Genomic DNA, 18232 nt, shown 5'->3' on the forward strand with positions numbered 1-18232 from the left:
GATTTCTGCATGCGGTCAGGTCTGTTCCGGCGGGACTCCGCCTGCTGCCGACTTGTTTTCAACCTCAAAAAGGCCCGTCGTCGTCAGTTTTGGTTGTGTTGACTGAGTCTTGCGTCTTGGCCCGCGGTTTTGGAGACGATGTTGGCGGGAGCGACAGTCTCCTCCGGATGGACAGCAGCTGGAGGACCTCGCCCACCTGCGACTCCAGCACCGACAGCCGGCCGCCCAGTATCTGAATGTCGCCCTTCAGCTCCAGCTTGGCCTCCTGCAGCAGCGCCTGGATCAGGGCCTGGTCCGACACCTGCTGCACGAAGGAGTGTCTGAGCGAGACCTCGCTGTAGACCCCGAGGCCGTGCTCGAAGGGGTTCCTCTCCAGCGGGCTCTTCTCCATCGGGCTCCGCTCGAAGGAGCTCCTGGAGTCGCCGGCCCGGTCGATGCGCAGGTCGCTCTTGGTGATGCCGCTGTCGCAGGAGTCCGTCTTGTGCAGGATGCTGGTTTCCTCGCCGGCCTCCCCCGCAGCGGCGCCGCTCCCCGCCTCCTCATGGTTCTTGTTGGCGAACTGTTCCGAGGTCTGCGAGACCTCCAGCCAGTCCTCTGCTTTCTGCGCCGACTTCTCTGACTCGGCGGCGGGCCGCGCAGCTTCTCCAGACGTGGCGTTCTTGAACTTGGCCCAACCTCGCGCCCCCCTGCTGCCCTTCGCTCCGCCCGCGGCCCCCGGGGTCGGCGCCGGGCTGCTGACCCTCAAGCACAGCTGAGTGTCGACACGAGGCCTGGATATGGTCTCTGCTCCCCCCTGCGCGCCGCCTTGCTCCTGATTTTCAGTGTGAACAAACATCTGCGGCGGCGCGGCGTTACCGCCCCCTGCCGTGTTACCCTCCGCCGCGGGGCAGTACTCCTGCTGGTGGGAGGACACGGAGTTGGACTCGGCGCGACGGTGGCGCTGCGCCTCCACCTGCACGCAGTTGCCCTGGAAGTAGTCGCGCGGCTCCCCCGGCGCCTCCCTCTGCTGCCTGAACCTCTGGAACAGCTTGCGGACGGGGTGATCCTCGGGGATGGAGAGCGACACCTCGGTCCTCTGGCGCTCCTGCTCCCGCTTCACGTCGGCGATCTTCCTGAAGATGACCTGCGGGGGAGGAGGGGGGAGGAAACCCGCACGTCAGGGCGGCGAGGTCACGCTCCAATCACGGCGGCTCGTTTTAACACATCTTGCGATGCTTCGATGAAGCAGAGCGCGCATCCATAATGCAGCTTTACCACAAGAATAACCAACGTGCCGCGATGCACTTTGAAATATTTATCACATGAAAGCAGCAGAGCACAAAGGAGATCATTATTAGAGCAATAAGGCCATTTTACAGACACGTTTCAAGTTTGGAAGTCTTGAAAACAAATGAAGTAGGTAAACTTCCAGGCTTGCTGTCGTCCTCCCGACATTCGTCGTTAATGTTTTCTAAAGTTCCACCAACCGAGACTGATCACTTCTGATGTGAGCGAAGAAGATTGAAGGGAAAATTCTGCTGACTTGCTGTTATGTACCACTTTATATTCCAGGAACATCGGAGGAAAAATAGGTTCTGGAGCATTGAAAGTTTGCAAAGCTGTTTCAAATAAATAATGGATTGTTTTTATTTTCATTGAATACATTTAAAGTACAGCAGCATCAATTTTTCAGCATCCAACCCATAATTTCACTTAAAACTATTAAATGTGGCTCCGGTGATTTCATTAAATGGGATTACATAAGACCTCTTAGAAGGGAAAAATAAAAACATATATAGTCACTGAAAAAACTTCTACAGACACTCTTCCATATGTTTATGTGAAGAAATGTGTACTATATGTATATTGAGATTATATCAAGTTGATTTAAGATAATGTCCCTTATAAAAATGAATATTTCAATTGATAAAATCTAGTCAGTTTTTTTGTGTGTAACCTTTTCTGATGAACTCAGGACAACAAACCACATGGACTTTAAAGTGGATCTCCATTAAGAATTTATGTAATGTTGATCTGGAAGGATAATTCCGCTGCTGCTTATAAGCAACTTACTCTCGGGGCTGGAGAGCAACGTCTCTAATGGGATTATATGTATAGCCTGGAGAGCATCCATCAAATATTCATTCGCTCTCGTTATGAGCAAGAGAATAGCCGTGATTACTAGTTCTTTGTTTCGCTGCATTTCAGATTTGTGATATCTGAATGAAGAAAAACGAGAAACGGAGCGCACATGGAGAATTGTTATAGTTTACTATAGAAATACTTTATTGGTCCCAGAGGGAACTTCTTGGACCTAATGGATGAGGCTGCTACGATCCCTCCAATGGGAGCAGTTTGGGGTTTAGTGCTCAAGGGCACGTCGACGTGGGGACTGGGGGGGGATACGGGGAATCAAACCAGCAACCTTCTACCAACCGAGCGACAGCCGCTCCAAAATGGATGGATTTCATTTGTATTGCACTTTTTTACGGCGGCCCAGGAGGGTCAAGGCAACACAACAAACAGCAAAAAGCCACAACGCAAACGCAAAGGCGACGACAGAAGTGTGCATCGGTTGGAAGAACCTGCTTTGTTTCCGGGGGGAGGATATTTTTTGACGGACAACTATGATTACCGGAGAGTTAAATGAAATGTAACGGTGAGCAACAGTCCTGATTTAGTTTTTTGAACGCATAACGTCAATAATTGCAATCATCAAGCAGCAGCGGTTTACTTACGTTTCATTAAACCATAATTAAAATTGTCCGTCAGAAGATATTGTCCCCCTGAAATGGAGCCCGTCCTTCTGTTGTGTCTTTCACTGTTGTGTCGACCCCTCTGGGCCACCGTACTTTTCCATTGCTTGAGCAATCCCCAAAGTGCTTTACACTGTTAATCACTGCCATGCAAGGTGCTCAGTCCATTCACTGGGAGACATTCAGAGTTTTGCTCAAGGGGGAGATGTGGAATTGAACCTGCAACCGTCCTATTTTTCCTTCGCTGGTTATACTAACTTGACTTTTACAGTCATCATCAGCCATTCAGGCTCCCGACTCCCTAGAAATATTCTCCATGTACAAACAACGAAGAGAGCGAGAGCGAGCGTGTCTCCCCACTTTACCCTTTTCCGTAGATTGCAGGTGAGGATGAGGTTTCGCGAGAACGAGTTGGCGAACGCCGTGTAAAACTCCAGCACCCGCACGAGAGCGTCCCTCCTGATGACGTGCAGGTCGCAGTACGTCAGAGCTCGGACGTTGGCGCAGGCTCGGGCCGGCGTGCTCTCTTTCCAGAACACGTCTCCAAACACGTCGCCTTTACCTGTACGGGGGACGCACATCGTCGCGAGGCGAGTTTCAGGGGAAAAGTCACGACCCTGTCATGAACTTTGCACGAGGACAAGCTTGCACATGCGATTACCTAGGATTGCTATGACCTCGTCATCCTGGATGACCTCGAGGGAGCCCGAGACAACGAAGCAGAGGGTGTCCACGCTCTCGCCGATGTGGAAGATGAGGTCCCCGGGTGCACAGTGGGTGGTCTGGAACTCCACGGCGAGCGAGCGCAGGCAGCCGTCACTCGCCAGACGGAACGCCGGGTGGTCGTTGAACACCTGCCGGTTGAGGTGCACGCAGATGTCCGCCCGCATGTCTTTGGGACAAATGGAGAGGACCTGAGAGAGACGGCGAGAGGTTCACTGGTGTATCATTAAAGGCATCATATCATCATAGTTTTTCAAAATTTTCACATGAGTCTCATTGGTCCAGAAACCTTCTATTCAGAGTTAATTTGCCCCAAATCCAGCTTCGTCTTAATTTTCCTCCATTTGAATATTGGATCATAGGAGCTGCATTCAGCATCTGCTGTGTCTGTGTGAGCTGGACTGGCTCCGCCCACACATGCCCATCTTGGGAAGAAGAGGAAGTACTTCCTCTCGTGGCGCCAGGTGCCAGAGCAGAGCTGCCTAATTGTGGGAGGAGTCAAAGGGAGGGCCTACCTTCATTAGGATTGGCTAAACCCCCGATGACACTATATAGGGTTTGATTTCTGATTGGCTCATTGGAGCAACACACTTTGTATGGGGACGATTATAACTGTTGAAAACCATTAGAAATATAATTTAGCATAATATGGCCCCTTTAAGGGAAGTTCCCAGATCTGGAGGGTTGATGTCACAGCCGCCTCTCACTTCTTTTCCCATTTGAATGAAGCTCATTTTTATCTGTTCTCATTTGTCCATCCTGTTTAACTTCATATTAAGACTAAGTTCACCTCATCATCCCTCTACGTTTATAAGAGCCATTTATGCTTATTGTTGGCAGGTTGTTTGGCCTATTTAGATATTTGTTGTTGCATTACATGGACACTTGGTGAGAGAGACAGGTTGTATTTGTAGTGAGGATAGGTGACAGGAAGAGGAAGGCCGACGGAGGGAAGATACAACTTCTAATAGGAAAACCGAGCTTTGTTCATTACTTTCATTAAAGAATCCACCAACTAAACTGTGAGTACACTGGACTGGAAATTCTGTTTTTGGGTCTGTGTGTCAGGTCTCTGTCTGCGTCTTCCCCTGAGTGTCAAATGATCTGCTCGCCAGTGTTTACCTGTTTGCTCTTTGGTTTTTGGACTCTGCTGTTTTGAGATTTTTACCTCCCTGGACGATTATTTCTGCAATAAAAGTAAGTCTGTAATAAGCCTGTTTTTTTAAAAGCAACCTGGTGAGTCTGCGTTTGGGTCCACCTGCATTCCGTGACACTGCGTCACTCCTGCTTCACCTGTAATGACGATAACCGGACACTGGGACATTGAAAAATTCTCATTACAGTTACAGTATGTATGTATGTATGTATGTATGTATGTATGTATGTATGTATGTATGTATGTATGTATGTATGTATGTATGTATGTATGTATTTTACAAACTTTTAACTAAAACTATTAACCCAAATTGCATGAATGATTCAGGGTTGATTTGTCATCATAGAAGGACCAATCCGTTAGATTTTGGGAGCGAAAATCTAATGGATTTCCCGCCCCCCGACTCTCAGCCAATCACGTCAACTCATTCTAACGGTGCGTTCAAGTAACACAAAAGAATGGGAACCAGCAGTTCATCATTCATCCTAAACACTGCAACAACATGAAGCAATTCAAACCCAATGACATGATGGAAGGAGTGGTGTGGTGGATCAAATGATCTTGTAATTCATTGGTTTCCATGGTGACACATGTGGCAAGGTATGCACCCTACCGAGTGCCTCGTCCTAATTTTCAGTGTTTCTGCTGTTCCCATGTAAACGGACATCATTTTCAAAACATTGCTGGGGAAAGGTGAAGCTTTTCTAAAACAAAAAAAAAAAAGCAAAAACGAAATGTTTTCATGCGAAACGTTGTCGAGTGAATTGAGCCTGTGAATCATCCAAACTGGAAAAAGGCATTCAACCGACATAAACGCACATGTTTGAAGTAATTATCGAAACAAATTTTTATTAAACTTTTAAAAGCATTAAAAGCAGACAAGACCTTGTCGGTGTCGATGCCCTTGGACATGGCCCACGTGGACACGATGAAGTCCATCACCCTCTCGCTCAGACCTTTGGGAACCTGGTACAGTTTCAGGAAGTCTCGCACGTTGTTGAGCATCTCGTGGTAGCGGTTGGTGTTGGTGTACATCTGCTGGAAGATGGTGGTCACGTTTCCAAAGATGGTGGCGTAGAGCAGCGCTGCAGACACAAGACGAAGAGCAGAGTCAGAAGCTCCGAGAAGCCAGATTCCATTTTTATTTTTTTTTTTTTTTTAAACCACATGAGGAATCTTTGCTGGTCGAAAATGATTAAATTCTATTATGTCTCTGTTCTTAACAGAATGGGTTTGTTCTAGCTGCAGCGGTGCTACGGAGCTGCTTCACTTCTCCGCTGTCAGATCAAACTTCCTGCCGACACTCAGAATCCCAAATGGGCCGCATGAAAAACTAGGACTACAGTCGAGAGCTGATCCAGTCAGTTCAACGTGAATCTGCACAGTATTAACCCACTCCTTATGGAATAGCAGTGTTACACTGTTTTCCTGCTCTACATCAGTCATGTTCCTGTTTGCCTTGTTTGTCTGAAAGTGTTGATTGAAATAGTGATGTTCTCGTACAGATAAAGGTAAGATCACCAGCATGAGCTGTAAACAGTGGAACAGTTAAATCTTCATAATGTGTGTGATTTTCAGGCACAAACAAAAATGTCATACGAGGCTCTCGGACTCTACAATGTCTTTGTTTTCAGTTTAGATGTTTTAACGATTTCTCCTGATTTTTGTAGACGTTACAATTAGAAGTTAAATAAACAAACCCTCAGCTGCTCAGAGGAGCCCCTGAATGAGAGAGTCAATTCCTCAGCTATGAAAACGAAATTTCTTTTGTCTGAATCATAATTTCTAACCTGCTTTAAGATGCATGTGTCACATTTACAATAACATTTTTCCAGGTGACGCAGTAAAAAAGTAAGTAATTCTTCATTCCTTGGGTTGTTCAGGTTGTTTCAGCTGAGCTCTATAAAGTAATGTTTCTGTCAATAAGATGCCATATTTATGAAGTTTAGGTTGAATAATTTCTAATAGAAATGAATTGATATAGTGAGAGGAAAATTGAACAGGAATGACAAACTTGCTGCCAGAATGTCCAAACCGGACTGAACCGGAGCGGAAATTTTCCAGTTGTGAGAAATTGTGACATTAACTGCAATAAAGTGATTTGACCACCAGGGGCGCACTTTAATCTTCATCATCTTGTGAATCCCGTTCAGGTGATCAGCGTTACAACACCGATTTAGAAATGTGTTGACATTAAAGACACTTTTTTCAATCTAACTAGTTATTCTGATCACAATATGAACTACTGTAGTTCCAGCTACTTGTGGCCAAATGTTTTATCCCTTTGAAGATGTAAATACTGGAATAAAAATCCACTGAAATCTGTGAGCTGTAAAGCAAACGGAGAACTGAGGCATGATATTGGTGAAATTGCATTTTTTTTTTTTTCAAATTTCAGGTTTTTCATGTAAAAGGACAGTTTACGAAACATGAATGACATTAAATTGTACTAAAGTAAAGGTAGAGATTTAGAGCTCTCGTTATTTATAGATTAGAATGTAATTAGTTACCGGTCCGGCCCACTTTAGATCCAATTTTGCTGAAGTAAAATGAAAAAAACTGTCTTGTATATTATAACACAGCAAATACTGTCTGTACTATAAAGTACCCTGAATATCGATTGAGAGTACAAGCGCCTACAGTTGTAGATGCGCAGCCGCATATACTGTACATGACGAGTGGTGGATTAAGTCTTTATAATTTACAGCGCTCATTTCCTGGGCGGGAGCGCTGAGCCGCTGTGACCTCAAAGAGTCAGTCAGTGTTTCCTATCATGAGGTTTGTACCCACTCAAGGGGAAAACGTCGTCTCCTCTCTCCACAGCAGGATCACAGAGGTTAGGATACATCTATAACGTGACGGCTCATTGTCCACTCGCCACGCTACGGCCCGCGGGCGAATGCCCCCGTCCCTCCGTTGCTCTCCAGCCTCACATAATTACCGTATCCGTAGCAGGAGATCGGCCCGGGCCCAATCGGAGGCGACACCGCAGTGTGACTGAGTGATCCTCGTGATGGAGGCACCATCACAGTAATGGGTGTTTACTTTGGGAAGTACAAACCTTTAAAGCGCGGCTGTCAGTTTCTGTGTCCTCGCTGCTCTGATTACATCACCCTACATGCTGTTTTGGAGAAGTGAGCCAAAGGTTGGCGCGCCGAGGCGAGATACGACTGTGGAGGCGGGGAGGGACGCCGAGGGTACAGCTACTTCGCCCCCGCGGAGGGCGGCGGAAATAACGCCGCTTTAAAAATAGACTGTGCTATTTTTGTGGAGTAGTTCTGATCGCGACAACTTCAGATTTACTGTCCGACGTTAAAGAAAGTATCGAAGGAGGCTTGCGTTAACGGTTTCGAGACGTGCCAACCGACCTTCAGACAGACTCTCACCATGCAGGCTGTAATGGGCGCTGAACATGTCACTTTTTATCATCGACCCAGCTGAGTGCTAAACGCTCCACGGTAGCTGGAGCAGAGGAGCCGCAGCTGAATTACAAGAACCAAAAGAATGGGGGGGGGGGAAGGATTGTCCTCGGGTTGCTCAGCCCTGCTGCTAGAGATCAAGATGCAGCCCTCTTAACGACACGTTATATTAAAAAAAACAAAAATGCAGACATAGTCTTTTTGCTCAGTAACATACAGACGTGTTGTTTTGGGGTTTTTTCACTCTCACAAAAGCAATTCATTCATATTGGAACATTTCTTTTGCTTCTTCCACGACCCAGAGTCAAAATACTTGAACTGTGTTGGAGCACCACTTCGCGCTGAAAAGTTTGAGAGTTGTCTCTGACATCTGGGCTGGATTATCGGGGAGAGAAGGAAAGATACCCAAACGTAAAACAAAGAAAAGTGAGAAAATTTGTGTTTGGCTGATTATTTATCTTTTGTTGAAATAATTCCGGAAATAATAACAATTCACTGTTTAGTTCCTTGGTTTCTCATATTTGTAAGGTGCATGCTTCGTGTTTTACATTGACCACATTAATCATCAGATTTTACAAACTAACTTGATGTTTGCGTGAATTTTCACAAAATATATTTGACTAAGTCTAAGATTCAATCTACCTAATCTGAATAGATGGACATTTGTGGCATGATTAAATTACATTCACTCAACAAATTATTTTTTTGGGAGCGTAGACTCACATTGGCATAAAATTTGCGCGGCGTTGCAGAAGGAATTCAAGTGCAGACAAACACATTAGGTGTGAAATCATCTAAACACACAACGTATTGATTACAGGAGGTCAGAAGCGACTGCAGCACAATTTTCTGTGTCTGATCCTCCACATTCGCCCCATGTGTTGCTTCCCTGGCAGATGTTGAATCGCCGGCAGGACTGTGGAAAACGGAGCACATCATCTTCACTAGCATGCAAGTAAGTGCATCCAGATTGTTTAATCTCCTGCAAGATGCTACTGGCATATTATGAAGGGATGAACGCATGAATGAGATGGAAACGGCATTGTGTGTGTGTGTGTGTGTGTGTGTGTGTGTGTGTGTGTGTGTGTGTGTGTGTGTGTGTGTGTGTGTGTGTGTGTGTGTGCGTGTGTGTGTGTGTGTGCGTGTGTGTGTGTGTGTGTGTGTGTGTGTGTGTGTGTGTGTGTGTGTGTGTGTGTGCGTGTGTGTGTGTGTGTGCGTGCGTGTGTGTGTGTGTGTGTGTGTGTGTGCGTGTGTGTGCGTGCGTGTGTGTGTGTGCGTGTGTGTGTGTGTGTGTGTGTGTGTGTGTGTGTGTGTGTGTGTGTGTGTGTGTGTGTGTGTGTGTGCGTGCGTGTGTGTGTGTGCTTTGCTTGGTGCAGCTGTTGTTGTAACATGTTGTGCCTGTTAATGACGTTCCAGACGTTCCCCCCACCTCCGAATGCTGTCCAACACTCTCATGCCTTCACAATAACATGTCACTGGTGGACGAGGAAAATCCCGGATCGTGAATCACGTGTCATCGGGTTTCTTGTTCAAAAGGTCTGAACTACTTATGAGGGTGAGCCGACCGTCCGTCACTGCAGAGGCGTGTACAATCGCCACATAAACATCGTCTCTGTAATGAACCTGAGGTAACAGTCTCATCTTTAGGTTTTACTCGGTCGTTTCTACTGTTTGCGTTTACATAGAAACAGTAGAAACGCTGAAAACGAGGTAGTTTTCATGTTGGGCCAGTGGTTGGCGCTGTTGTTTATCTTTATAATTGACTCACACACACACACACATGCGCGCAGAGAAGGATACGCTGTGGAGATTAACAATGGCGAGTACACAGAGAGCCGTAAGGACCAAAGGTCTGTAATCTTGATGTACCACTTCTGTCACTTTGCATCAAATCAAATGGAAGAGGAGCAGCAAAACACATTTACCTATAAATGAAACACAGCTTAAAAAGTTTCATGTATAGTTTTGATATATATACGTACAAACATTTATATTCATGAAGTTTCTGTTACATTTTCAGCTGTTTTTGAACCAGATTCTTATTTTTGCAGTTTTAGACAATTAGACATTTGAGATTTTTAAAAATTCACTTTCTAATGGTTTTCCAACAGTAATAATCGTCCCCCTACCTGGAACGACGCCCCAGAAGTGAAGACAGTCTGTCGTCTCTCTCCCTGGCTTGTTTCAGTTTTTAAAAAGTGTGTCGCTCCAACCAGCCAATCAGAAATCAAACCCTATATAGTGTCATCGGGGGTTTAGCCAATCCCAATCAAGGTAGGCTCCTGCCTTTGACCCTCCCACAATTAGGCAGCGCTGCTCTGGCACATGGCGCCACAAGAGGAAGTACTTCCTCGTCTTCCAAAGATGGGCATGTGTGGGCGGAGCCAGTCCAGCTCACACAGACACAGCAGATTCTGAATGAAGCTTCTATGATCCAATATTCAAATGGAGGAAAATGAAGGAAAAGCTGGATTTGGGGCAAATAAACTTTGAAGACGAGGTTTCTGGACCAATGAAAGTGTTGAAAAGCTGTAGAATATGACCCCTTTAAAGGCTCTTTGGTGCATTTTAGAGACGGTGAACTTCAGAAATATGGTAGGAAGCGGTGAAATACTTACAGCCAACCATCATCATCGCCACAGAGAAAATCTTCTCGCCGTCGGTTGTCGGAGCAATGTTGCCAAACCCGATGGTGGTGAGACTTGTCATGGTGAAGTAGAGGGAAGAAATGTACAGCGTGTCTTTGTTTGGCCCTCCCTCCCACTGGCCAGTGCCGCTGGCGTTGTATCGGTACGGCGTGCCGATACTCAGCGCCAACTGGTAGAGCCAGCTGTCCGTCCTGATGGTGTTGGTGGCTTCGTCGATGACTTCGTAGTCTCCGATGCTGTACCAGATGCAGGCCAGCCAGTGGGCCACCAGGCCGAAGACGCACACGAGCAACACCAGGACGGCCGCGCCGTACTCCAGGTAGTGGTCCAACTTGCGGGCCACTCGACCCAAACGCAGCAGGCGGATGACTTTGAGGGAGCTGAAGAGGCTGCTGAGACCCTGCAGGGTGAGACGAGGGAGACGTGAGCCGGAAATCAAATAAGAACACAATTCTTAGCTCATTTTAACCACAAAAAAACTTCAACTGAAGTATAGATTACTGTCTCGTTGTAAAACTAAAAAGAATCAGAACTGCAATTCCTTTTTTTTTTTCTTTACAAACTGTACAAAAGTCCTCCACTTAATTAATAATGCAAAAATAATTTTCGATGCGTTGCTCAGAGCCATTGAAAACGCAACTTTTTGAAAATGGCTCCCAAGGTGGAACGTTCTAAATACTCGGGCTCTGTCTCCATGGAAACGGAAATGCTGCACACCACGCCCGTAGTAAATAGTTTGTTCTGCACATGCTCAGTAGATGGACAACAAGAACAATGTTTCCTCCAGTTCTCCTGGTACTCGGTAGTGTAAAAAAGTATAATATGTAATTTATGGACATTTCACTGTATTTTGCGTATTTTGTAGGTATCATATCATAGAAATGGTCTTTATGTTGAGATTTTAGTCATTTGCTGTACTAATTAATTAGTTTTCAATAAAGTGGTTATTTATTACTATCTTATCAGTTCGGCTTACTCAAAATGATGTGGTCCATGAACTGGAGGGAATTTGAGGCCCTGATTACACGACAGCGTTTCAAATGAAAACACAGCGTTTTTGTTTCAGAAAAGTTTCACGTTTACAAGGCAACATTTTGAAAACAATGTCCATTTCGAGCAAAATGGCAGGAAGGCTGAAAATGATGTAGGTTCAATGTTTGGCCACCAGTGGGTGCTGTTGGTTTTGTAATGAAACCACACTCACACAGTCACACAGAGAACAATACGCGGTAACAATACCAAGGACGAGTACAAAGACATTCGAATGGACAGACGACCAAGTTGGATTGTTCTTTTGGTGACTGTCAACTAAAAAACTACAAAGTCCCAGGAGAATCTGGACTGAGAGGAAAACCTTGTTCTTATTGTCCATCTACTGAGCATGTGCAGAAGAACTATTTACTACGGCAGTGGTGTCCATGCAAAGTAGCAGCAATTCTGCCATCTACACAAAGATGGAGCCAAAAGCATTTTCAAATAGTTTCCATAGAGACAGTCAGAGCGTTTTATAAAAAGTCCCACCCTGGGAGCCGTTCTCAAAAAAGGGACCTGTCACTGCTGAAACAAACAATATCAAGAATCGGCACAGAAATGCTCAAATCAACTCCTTCAAGGACACTTTTGACTGAGGCGATATTCAGTTTTGTTGTGATGAAGAACTTCCTTCATGTCCCAACAGCAACAGAAATAACATTTAGTATAGCCGAGACAGTTTTACTCACTGGGAGAACAGAGTCTTCTATCCGTGTGGCGTTCCTGTGGAAATTTGAAGAGTCACGAAGGTGACTTGTTGGGGAAGCATGCGAGACGATGTCCTTCGTAACAGAATCCAGAAGTAGAAATATTGTAATATTTACATCCAAGATATTTCTGCAATGATAATGAGACAATGGTCGCGGCGTCATCCGGCTGAGAGTCTACTCACTTCGTTCACGTGCTCGAAGGCGTTGATGATGTCATAGGGCAGACAGGACAGCAGGTCGATGACGAACCAGGTCTTCAGGTAGTTCATTCGGATCAGCTTGGCGTCGGAGATGACCTCCCCAGCGGGACCCACGAACGTGGTGTGGAAGTTGAGCACGATGTCGATGAGGAATATGACGTCGACGACGCTGTCCACCACCAGCCAGGCCAGGTTATTCTGCTTGGTCTTGAAGGACACGTTGTAGGGCACCATGATGGCGGTGTAGAAGGTGAGGATGAGGATGACCCAGTCCCATGTGGTCTTGAAGGTGCAGTAGTGGAGGATGATGTGCGGCGGCGTCTTCGGCGCTTCCTGCTTGTACTGAGGGAGGATGTCGGATCCCAGCTGGAGAGCCTTCCATTCAGGGGACACGCGTAAAGTCAAGACACCGCCTTCATTCAATCGATATTCTCTCTTTAGCCGCTCACCTCAGCCAGTCTGGACGGCTTGTGGGCGACCTCGGTCTTGTTCAGCGGCGCTAATTGCTGCACCACGGTGCGATTGTTGGTCAGGGCCCGGGTCAGCCGCGCAAACTTCGTCCAGCCTGCACAGAGAAAGCAACACAGGCCGTTCATTTGGAGAAGAAGGCAAAACGGTCGAGGAGAATATCGTCATTGAAGAGTTTGTAGAAAGCAAATGTCAATGCAAGGTGGTTAACGGCAAGTTTTGTGTATAAATATACAAAAACTACGTTCGTGTGAGCTGTTGCCAAAGCAGATCTACTAATCCTTGTGACCATCCTGACGCGAGGTGAGCAACGGGGGGTTGGAGACCTTGCTGGAGGAGCCGCAGTGACGATCTATCAGCAGTGGCACAGGAACCAGGAAACATAAGCTGGCTTCCCTTTAAAGCTCCAGGCCAACGCTGCCTCTGTTTGTCACATGCTGGGAAGTCACCGTGTTGTACGAGTCCTCGTTTGTGTTTTCGTCTTGCTTCCCCATGTGGTCTGACTGTCGTTGGGAGAGCAGAGTGCACTGACCCGGACACGGAGCACACGGAGCGTTCTGTTTTACACTCCAAAAACGCTCCGGCTCAATGGTGTAAATAGACGAAAACAAAACTCTTTACTTTTGTAGTTTGTCGTCTGTCCATTCTGTCTGTGTTCTCTCCATTGTTAATATTTATGGCGTTTTGTTCTCTGTGCGCATGTGCGTGTGATTTTCATTAGAAGAACAATCAAGAGCACCAACTAGTGGCCGAACATAAAAATCGTTTTCAGCATTTCTGCCGTCAGAACGTTGCCGTGAAAACGTAAAACTTTCCCGAAATAAAAACAGAAGAACGATGCATTTTCACTTGAAGCGTCACGTCAACGAGGCCTAAGACGCTGTAAATCCGTCGAAATACTGAGTGAATCCATTCGGTTAGTCGTGTGACCTCTGACCTTTGGTGGATTCGTCCTCGATCGGCTGCTTGAACAGCGTGATGTCTCTGAACGTGCAGAGGAAAAGCACCACTTTGTCATTCTCGTTCCTGATTGGAGCGACCTGCATGTACAGCCAGATCGGCGTTCCTGTGTTGGGACATCGAAACGAACGTCATGTTGTGGGAGAGGAAATGGAAAATCTATCAAATCAAACGATATTATATGACATACATATATATATATATTCCATCTGACTGATTACTCACTATTCTTTGTATAGAGAAGCACCTCGTAGAAATTGGACTCATAGTTGTCAAAGGTTTGCTTGATGTTGTCTATCGTGTTCTTATCAGTCAGATCACCGTACATGAAGCTGGAAAACAAAAGACAAATTCCACACAAGTTCCTTCTTCTGATGGGTTTAGTTTTTAACCAGCTTCTATATGAGATAAACCCCCTGACTTATTGAACCAATGGAAGCATCGTCCCGTCACCAAACCCTGTCTTACTTGCATGCGCTGCTCCGGTGCATGACCTCGGCTCGGTGGTATCCCGAAAGTTTGCAGAATCCATCGTTGCTGTAGACGACTGGCCACTCCAGAATCTGTGCGTTTCCCAACAGGAAACTGGTTTCTGAGACACGACAGAGAGAAACGGTCAAGACCAGTGAAATGTGCCAACTGCAAGAAATTATGACATTAACTGCAGTACATATGTTTAACCACCAGGGGCGCACAGGGGTCGGATTTAATTATCTCTTTCCACTTTAATTTCACAATTATGACACAGATGTAGAATTGTCTATAGATTAAAGATCATTTCTAAATTTTAACAAGTTATTCTGATCATAATATGAACTGGCCTACGATAATTTTGCGTTCCAGCCACATGCGGCCAAATGTTTTATGCCTTTGAAGAACAAATTGACGCTTATTATTTGTTATTATGCTTTTATTTACTGGTCCTTGAGATGACATTGTGCTGTATTTGGCCCCTGAAGTCAGAGTAGTGCTCTATGGCGACCTCCTTCAAAATGAATAGAAGATGTTCCGTTTACAAAGGGTTGAGACCATAAATGAACATTAATTTGAAGCTTAAGTTGAAGCCACTGAACACACAGAGGACCCGACTGAAACACCTGACACCATAGCCACGATGGCAAATCATTATTTCTTGTTTGAGAGCAACATGTCAGGAAATAGTTCAAGTGTGGTTCATCACACAGCAATGCAACTGCATCTTGTGTCTCTTCTGTTGTCATGAATGAAAGAAATCCTCCTCCTCCCGTACCTGGAACTTTCAGTAAAACCATCCAAACCACCGTCACAAACATCCTTCTCATCGCCACATGTTTAGAAAAGCAGAAGCTGAAGTCAGCAGCACTGAAGCGGAGGTAAACAGGGGGTAATCAGACGAGGCGCTGGGGCAGAAATAGTCGCTGATAAAATGTTTATGTTCTGCCCTTAATGCAAATGAAATATTGATGAGGAGCTGAAAAGTTCTCCGGGCTTACGAGAGTTTGGATGCAGCCTGCAGCTCCGCGGGGAACGGCTGAGGACATTTTCTACAAATTAAACTGCACAGTCGCCATTTAAATTGTCCAACTTGGACCGGCAGCATGTTTATCTGGGGACTCGATGTTCGAGTCTGAGATAAGTTCTAGTTCTAAGAAATGGATTCACCTCTTGTGGGATTTCATCCAGGAAACAATAATACTACATCACTGAGGTGAACAATAACTGCAAATGTCCAATCCATGTTTTAAGTCCTTAGTTTTCTGGGGGGTTTTTTTTATTTTTTTTTTACTGCATCTATTTTTAATCTCACACACTTACAGCAGCAGTCTGGTGCAAGGTGGATTGTCAATGTGCCAAACTAAATTTAACATACTTCAGCAAATCTCAACTTTAAGGGATTACAAAGAGAATAAATGACCTTAAGGTACTTCTGAAATATTATATAGATATAGATAGATAGATAGATAGATAGATAGATAGATAGATAGATAGATAGATAGATAGATAGATAGGTAGATAGATAGATAGATAGATAGATAGATAGATAGATAGATAGATAGATAGATAGATAGATAGATAGGTTAAAAAAAATCGAATTCACCTTTACCATGAATTAAAAAGTAAGATGCATATATTTGTATTGTATTGTGCATTCAGGAGCCTGAAGAACTGGATTAATCTAATTTATCTGCATGTGCAGTAACTTGTCTTTTTTTTTTTTTAAACCATCTCTTCATTCGTTTTAACAAACAAAGATATATGAACATGTCCACACCTATTCATAAAGATAGAAATAGCTACAAAAACCCCCCATAAAAAACACAGATATATATGGAAAATAAATAAATAAATAAAATAATCAATGAAGCGGTCAAATTATTATTATTTTGAAATTCCCAGATTACCCCAAATTGATCAAGTTCTTAATAAAGTAACTCATCTTCTCAAAGGCAAAGTAAAAATCAATTCCTTTAAGCCACTATGAAATTCTACAGTTGACTCTTTCATCCATCAACATACAACATTAGCTTCCAAAATAAAATAAAAAAAAGCATGAAGCAGACACCTTAGATTATTTGCAGTAACAATCTCCAGGATAGATATTTCAAATACACAGTTTAGGATTTAAAGGAACCTCTTTAGAAGGCAGTGATTGGTAAGAAGAAAATACCTGAGGATGTCACTTATGTCATATATTTAGATATTATTGATTTCATTATGGAGACCATGCAAAATTCTCAGAAACGATTGGACTCGTCACATGATTCCCTTCGATGGAGATCAGTAATAAGTGAATAAGAATTCTTTGATTTGACTTTTGACTTCCATTTCTATTCTGTGCGGAGCTTTGCTTCAGAGAATTTCTCTTCTATTAACGACACAAACAAGAACACAGTGTGTTCATTTCAGCATAACAATAAGAACAAAACTAAACATCTGACTGTTGTTTTGCAGGTTGAATGAGACTCACCACTGGAGCGCCGGACGATGTTTTCCAGGAAGGTGTTTTGCGGAGCCACCAGCCCCCTCTTGCCTCCATGCATGGTGGAGGCTGCAGGACGCGCAGCCGGAGCGGCGCTGCGGGGACGCGCTGGAGACACAAGTGCGCCTCTGCGCGCTGCGCAGCCAGAGAGAAAACAGCGCAGGGGGCAGGAGCAACACACACTGCACGTCCGGACACACCCGCACAAATAAGAGCTGTGCAGGGATTCCCAATGCACAGGATGCACGAGGGAAATAACCTTTATTTATTTTTTATTTTTTTAACAACATAACAATTTGCGCATCAGAAGTGGAGAATATGTATGAAGTTAATGTAGATCAGGGTTTTGCAAACTTTATGAACAAACGAGCTGTTTTGGTCACTTTTCAGCACCTTTGCAAATTTGTTTAACTTTCAAAATAAGGCTTGAACAGTTTCCTATGTAGTTTATTGAGGAGTACATGTCGGCCCTCTTTAAAGCAGTTGTGCATGTGCTCCCCTCATTTTTAACCCTTTTTTCCTTTAGTAATTCAAGTCATTTTCAATTTGTTTGTTGTTTGTTTTTTTTTTTTTTAGCTGTTATACCATTTCTCCCCGTGTATGGTGGTTTTTGTACTATTTCTTTTTAGCAAAGAGTTAAAAGTTGAAAATGTCAGACGTGTGGATAAGACGGAAATAAGATAAAATGTTTGTTTGTGTATATTTTGTTAAAGGGGACATATCATGCTAAATCCACTTTTTTAGCCCTTAAATGCATTTTGTTGTATATTTAGAGTGTTTAGAAGTACAGAAAAGTTCAAAGTAGTCTCTTCAGGTGCTCCGTTGATATCTTTATATTCTGTTTTGGTCATATTTTGCGATCGGTTTCGATTTTTCTATTCTCTATTACGTTTTTTGAACAATGACGTCACAGTATTCGCAGCGGAACTGCCAAATTAGGACAAAGATGGCCGAACAGGGTGGAGTTGAACCGAGTGTCACCTCTGCAACCTGGAGAGGAGGGGGGGTATGAAGTGTCTCATTTGCATCTGAAGAGACCGCCCCAAAACAAGTTGCTCTCAGAAGCACATCAGAAAAGGGGTAGAAAAGGGGCCTGTGGAGCTATAATAATGAGGAATTCAGACCCAAGCATTGCAGTTCCGCTTTATATAGACCACAACTGTATGATTTATATGTAAAAAGGAAGGATTTAAAAGCATGATATGTCTCCTTTAAAGCTTCA

General features: G+C 44.5%; 1 protein-coding gene across 1 annotated transcript; it reads right to left on the reverse strand.

The window, feature by feature from the left end:
- On the reverse strand, positions 1-17071 carry LOC308126572 (voltage-gated delayed rectifier potassium channel KCNH5-like; the record flags this gene model as incomplete). Its single annotated transcript, XM_080491074.1, has 11 exons — positions 1-1123; positions 3101-3297; positions 3397-3649; positions 5500-5699; positions 10652-11081; positions 12606-12998; positions 13073-13188; positions 14029-14157; positions 14277-14383; positions 14520-14643; positions 16999-17071. The coding sequence occupies 11 exons, from the start codon at positions 17069-17071 to the stop codon at positions 65-67; spliced, it is 3081 nt and encodes a 1026-aa protein (XP_080347200.1). The 3' UTR covers positions 1-64.
- Between the last annotated feature and the right edge of the window lie 1161 nt (positions 17072-18232).

This window comes from Lipophrys pholis (genome assembly GCF_963383615.2).
Source record: "Lipophrys pholis genome assembly, chromosome: 21".
NCBI classification, from domain to species: domain Eukaryota; kingdom Metazoa; phylum Chordata; class Actinopteri; order Blenniiformes; family Blenniidae; genus Lipophrys; species Lipophrys pholis.